Source organism: Dipodomys ordii, unplaced genomic scaffold (genome assembly GCF_000151885.1).
Source record: "Dipodomys ordii isolate 6190 unplaced genomic scaffold, Dord_2.0 Scaffold3, whole genome shotgun sequence".
Taxonomy (NCBI): Eukaryota; Metazoa; Chordata; class Mammalia; order Rodentia; family Heteromyidae; genus Dipodomys; species Dipodomys ordii.
This window is the reverse complement of record NW_012267219.1, coordinates 18583171-18589170: the sequence shown is the minus strand read 5'-3', so window position 1 is coordinate 18589170 and position 6000 is coordinate 18583171. Positions and strand designations below refer to the sequence as shown.

Sequence of the window (6000 nt, the reverse complement as noted above, 5' to 3'; positions counted from 1 at the left end):
AGGGGGAAAACAATGGAGGGGTAACAATGTTCAAGAGGAAGTGTACTCATTACCTCACTCATGTAACTGTAACCCTCTGTATAGTATCTTTACAAAAAAAATAAAAAAAACTTAAAAATAGTAAATAACATAAGTCCAGGATGTAGGTCTGTACTACAGAATTTGTCTTTTTTATTGAAGTTGCTGAACAAAATGTGAACAATATAATGAATCTGGCTGTTTGCCTATTTAAAAATTAATCAAAGTTAATTTATTAGTTGATTAATCTATATTAATCTGGGTGCCAGTGGCTCACACCAGTAATACTAACTACTCTGGAGACTGAGACCTAGAGAATTAAGATTCAAGTTCAGTCTGGGCAGGAAAGCTTACTATACTCCATCTCCAAAATAACCAGCTAAAAGCAAGACAGGAGGTCTCATGTGGTAGACATCCACTTGAGCAAGCAAGCTAAGGACACCCAAGCCTGTGAATTCAATTCTCTGTCCCATCTCTCAACAATAATAAAATAGTTTGATTTTAAAGTAGTTTAAGATTTACATATAAAATCCTAGAAATGTCAGAGTGCACACAGAGAAAGTCAAACTTGGATAGTGATATAGAACTCAAAATATCAAACTAAGGGAATCTAACAGCTTTCATTTATGCAAGAATATAAGACATTTATCATAATTTTTAAAAGCCACAATGTAAGTACAGAAATGATTGGGAAGCAAATTACTCTGTATCTTATAAATTATAATGGATACAAGATTTTCTTTGGCATAGGGATGTACAAACCATTTTGCATTCAGTCTCATTGAAAGGGGGACAGACCATACTGTAGTTCAGAATCATTGCTCCTTCATTTGTTTTCACACACTCATACGTGGTGCAATTGTAGTTCCACCTGCTCCCCACCTGAAAATAAAACATAATGTGACTTCCTTGTGTATATGTGTGTATGTATTTGTGTATGTGTGTGTATGTGTGTATGTATGTGTGTGTGTGCATGTGCATGCGTGTGCTAGTACTAGGGCTTGAACTCAGGGCCTGTACATTTTCCTTAAGCTTATTTTGCTCAAGATTAGCACTTGAAGCACAACCTCTCTTCCATCCTTTTGGTGATTAATTGGAAAGAAGAGTCTCATGGACTTTCCTGAACTGGCTGACATCAAACTGTAATCCTTACATCTCTTTCTTTTCATTTTAAAGTCTATGGTATTTTTTTTACCTAGAATATTTCCTATTCTACTTAATTTAAACAGAATTAACATTCTGAGCACTTCATGTTCCACTTTAAAGTGGTCCCAAATTTATCTAAAATGAGTGAAAATACATATATTAGTAATACATGTATTTATAGGTTTGGTTTTATAATGGAACTGAAACATAAATGTGAAATTAAGCAATAAAGAAGAGCAAACAGAAATCTGTTTCAACTTCAAAAGAAATGATCTAATTTGGCTAAATGTCAAAGGTCTTATTCTAATAGCTCCTCAGTAAGTATAAAGAAACAAATCAAATAAATTACATACTTCCTTCCTGGAAATTTGCTTTTCTTCCTTCTACTCCCTTACCTTAAAACTTGCAAAAAATTTGGATCATAGTGTTCATTGTCTTGTGGTTCTAATATTGTTTAACTTATGATTAATTTTAAAACTCGTTCCTTTAAAAATGTTTATATATACAACTTTTTAATTTTAGACTATCCAGTTAGAAATAAAGTTAGCTTAAATAGCTATTGCATAATTAGTGTGTTAAACAGAACTGTTCATCTACATTTTTATTTTACAGCCTACATTTTAAAATCAAATTCTATCTTAAAAGTTCCTTGGAAATGGGCTCTCGTGACTCATACCTATCATCCTAGTTACTCTGGAGGCTGAGATCTGAAGATCATAGTTCAAAGCCAACCCAGACAAGAAAATTATCATTCTGTTAACCAGCAATGAGTCAAAAGTAGAGCGAGCTATGGCTCAAGTGATAGAGCACTAGCCTCAGGAAAAAAGCCCTGTGTGTTGTAAATACATTTACCTGAATTAGGGAAGGGAAGGGGAACAACAAAATGGTGAGATAGAGGACAAAGGACAAACCAATGTAACGGTGATACTTACAATATGTTGGAAATGAACTTTACAACTTGAGGTGGGCTTTTTGGGGGAAGAGAAAGTTAGAAAAATGAGGGAGGGGTAACAATGTTTGACAAGAAATGGACTTACTATCTTATCTATGTAACTGTAACCCTCTGTATATATAAGTATATATAAGTAAAATAACTTAGGGAAAATACCCCGGCCCTGAGCTCAAGCTTGGGACCAGAACCAGACAGACAGACAGACAGAAAGACAGACAGACAGACAGACAGACTGACTGACCGACTGACTGACTTTCCTTGAGGAACAGTAAAAAAAAATTGACAACCCTGATGATTTCTTTTCTCTAGTTGGTATCTCAATTTATGAGTTGCTTCAGGTCTTCCAAGAGCCTCAACAGAAAACATGACCAAGTGTAAAAGAAAAAAAACATATTCAAATTCAGGAAGCATAATCATATCTAATTTATCTGAAATAACAAATTCTGTACCAATATTTTTTTTCTTGTAATGTTTAGGAATCTACATTTCCCACATGTGGGGGAAGAGAATTGTGATGACCCAAGCTTAGATTAATTATAAAAAGCAATATAAGCATGTTTTTACACCAGAAATAGAGCAAATTTGTTTGTGTTTTTAAGTGTATTATATTTGATTAAGGTATAAAAGAGTTAGCCTCCAAGGAACATAGTTTTAGGAAATAAAGAATTCATACCTCATATATAACTGATGTCCCATTTTCCATGTAAAATTTGCAAGAAACATTTCTGCAGGCTCCACAGCAATCATAATCACTTGGGGAGGGAATGTATATCTGGTTCTGCATATAACAACAGTGCATTGAATTAGGCATATGACAATAGAAGTTTTAATGAGTTCGCTCTGAAGATGCTTCCCAGTATAAAAACATACTCTGACTGAACAGCTAAAGCATTCTCACTGCTAGGAGCTTCAAATAAGAATTGACATTAGATAGCTAGATTAGAAGTCACATAAACATTAAACTTTATTATCCACTAACAGCCAAGTTTATCAAACAAGTGTAACAGCCTTAAGTCAAGCAAGGTACCAAGCAGTAGATAATATCAGACAGCAAAATGGAGATGTACATTAAATAAATGCCTTAAAAATAACAGACTGCTGAAGAACTATTCACCTTTATAAGTTAAACTCATGGTTTATTCACTACTTGAAATACTTTTTTTTTAATTGTGAAAATACCATATAGAGGGGTTACAATTACATGGGCAAGATAATGAGTGCATTTTTTTTATCAATCATTGTTGCCTCCTCCTTTGTTTCCCCTTCCTATCCCTTCCGGTCTCTATCCTCCCCCCCCCCCCGCACCACCACACACACCCTGGCCAAAGTTGTAAAGTTTGTTTTTCTACATAACGACTTGTACATCTCATTGTTGCAATGGATCCACCTGTATCCCTATTTAAACAATTTGTTTTTCCCTTCCCCTCCACAAATTATACCAACATCAAATACAGTAAAAGCAGTGGTTATACCGTGGGGGAGGGACATACAGAGCAACAAAGAAATCATCTTATAAATATGTTAGAAACAATTGCATGAAAGCAAAAACATTTGAATACTTATCTTGGGGTTCATTTCACTTAACATCAACTTATCTGACCTTTTCTGTTTGTCCCAGACATATACTAGTTATTGCAAATAAGGGAACCCATGGGACCTATGTTTCTTTGGGCCTGGCTTACTTCACTTCATATTTTTTCCAAGTCTTTCATTTCCTAAAACATGGAGCAATGTCATTCTTTCTGATGGAGGCATAGAATTCCATTGTGTATATATACCACATTTTCTTGATCCGTTCATCTACTGAGGGGCATCTGGGTTGGTTCCAGCATTATTTACCATAGCTAAGATATGGAACTACTTGAAATTCTATAGCTGCCAACTCTAGATTTATTCACCCTCACCAGAACAAGTTACAAGAATACTTACAACATCACATTCTTTTGAACAGTTCACCATTGTGATGTTCAATGTGAGAAAGCCTGTCAGGTTGTCTTTTTCTTCCTGACACTCAATTGTATAGCAAAAGTCCCCTTCCAAATACTTTATCATAGATTGCCCAGGGTTCAGTACTGCTACTTGTTGAAATACACACACATCATCTTTTTCTGAAAAACAGGAAACAATACTCATCAAGAAAATAAAGTTTTGAGTGTTATATTAATCAGTGAAACTTGTAAATTTAATACCATTTTATCATTATGATGTGTCAACTTTTCAAAATCAAGAAAGACTTTTATCTTTAGATATTGCTAATAACCCAAGGATTTTCTTAACAATGAAAATAATTTGTCTCTTAACATACAATAAAAACATCTGTAAAAATAAGTTGTTTTACATAGGTGCAAGTGGCTCATACCTGTAATACTAGCTACTTGGGAAGCTGAGATCTCGGTAGGAAAGATTATTAGTCTCTTGTCTTTAATTAACCATCAAAGAGCCAGAAGTGGAGCTATGGCTGAAAGGGTAGTGCCAACCTTGGGTGAAAAAGCTAAGGAAGAGCACCCAGTCTCTTAGTTCAGTCCCAGTAGTGGTACAAAAAATATTGTCGACTTCCTGTGAAATCTTTATTTTATAACAGCTTCAAGGAATATGAGATCTCAGGATGAGCAAAGTATGTGCTGCCTGTTCTTCAGGACAAATAAAATGATCATTGCAAGGTGGGAAAGAGGGATGTGGACAGAGGTAAAGTCTAACATCTAATGAAATTTTAGTAGGCCTCTTTATGATATAACAGTTTATGTTTGTTTTTTGGTCGGTCATGGGGCTTGAACTCTGGGCCTGGAGCTCAAGGCGAGAGCTCTATCGCTTGAGCCACAGCACCACTTCTGGTTTTCTAGTGGTTTATTGGAGATAAGAGTCTCACAGACTTTTTTGTCCAGGCTAGCTTTGAACTGTGATCCTCAGATCTCAGCCTCTTGAATAGCTAGAATTACAAGCGTGAGCCACTGGCTCCTGGCCATGATTTTTCACAATCATTTTGAAAGAATTGATTCCAGTTTTAGTGTTGCAAAATAAAGTGATATAAATCATCTTTTATGAAGGGACAACTGATTTAATGTACCACTCTCCTCTAAAGAAGTATTAAAGTATTAAAATATTGGGTATTAAAGTATTAAAATATTGGGATAGACTGGGGGTGTGATAAACATCATGGCTGAAGTTCTTACCTCTGTAATTCTGGATGTCAACCTTTGCTCGTGAAAAAAACACAAAGGTTTGAGCCACTAAAGGAAAGTTATACTTTCTACTGCCATACTAACACTTAACATGAAGAATCATTATTTCATAGGAAAATCAGCTTTCTATTTTGCAATGTTAGCATCAAGAATATAAAAAAAATGGGCACAAACAACCACTTCCTTTTAGATACTAACTTTAAAAATTATATAGATTTAACCAAAAAAACCTGTGAAATCTCTGAGGACAAATTTATTTAACAAAATATTTGTAAAATCTCTGGAGACAAATTCATTTTTCTGTCCTAGTATCAAATTTCTCATCATTTTACACAACTACTGGTATTTGGCTTAATATGTATAACAAATCTGTCAAAGAATATCATTTTACATTTATTAATAGTAGATAACAGATATAAATAATATTCGCCACTTAAAAGTTTGAAAAAAATAGTTACCACAGAGATACTGTACACATCCACAGTCACTCTGAAAGGTATGGTCTATTGTGGCAAATTCTCCCTATTAGAAAGAAATCATATTTGAATGACTTATCAGATAGCTTAAGACAATTTAAAGAGATAAATTATAATATCAAGTAAGTTCCCTACCAAACGTCTAGAAAAATAGCTACTGTTTGACAAACATATTATGAAAAATCTTGGGTTAACTATTCATTCACATGACAGGGGAAATGTCACCATA

General features: G+C 34.4%; 1 protein-coding gene across 1 annotated transcript in view; it reads right to left on the bottom strand.

Annotated features, from left to right (window-relative positions):
* Positions 1–6000, bottom strand: part of Otogl (otogelin-like) — a 148014-nt gene that overhangs the window by 8485 nt on the left and 133529 nt on the right. Inside the window, exons 53-56 of the mRNA XM_013018769.1 lie at positions 5754–5817; positions 4046–4224; positions 2790–2894; positions 781–900 (exon numbers count right to left, since the gene is read on the bottom strand). Of these exons, the coding sequence (XP_012874223.1) occupies positions 781–900; positions 2790–2894; positions 4046–4224; positions 5754–5817 (468 nt within the window). The remainder of the gene's footprint in view (positions 1–780; positions 901–2789; positions 2895–4045; positions 4225–5753; positions 5818–6000) is intronic.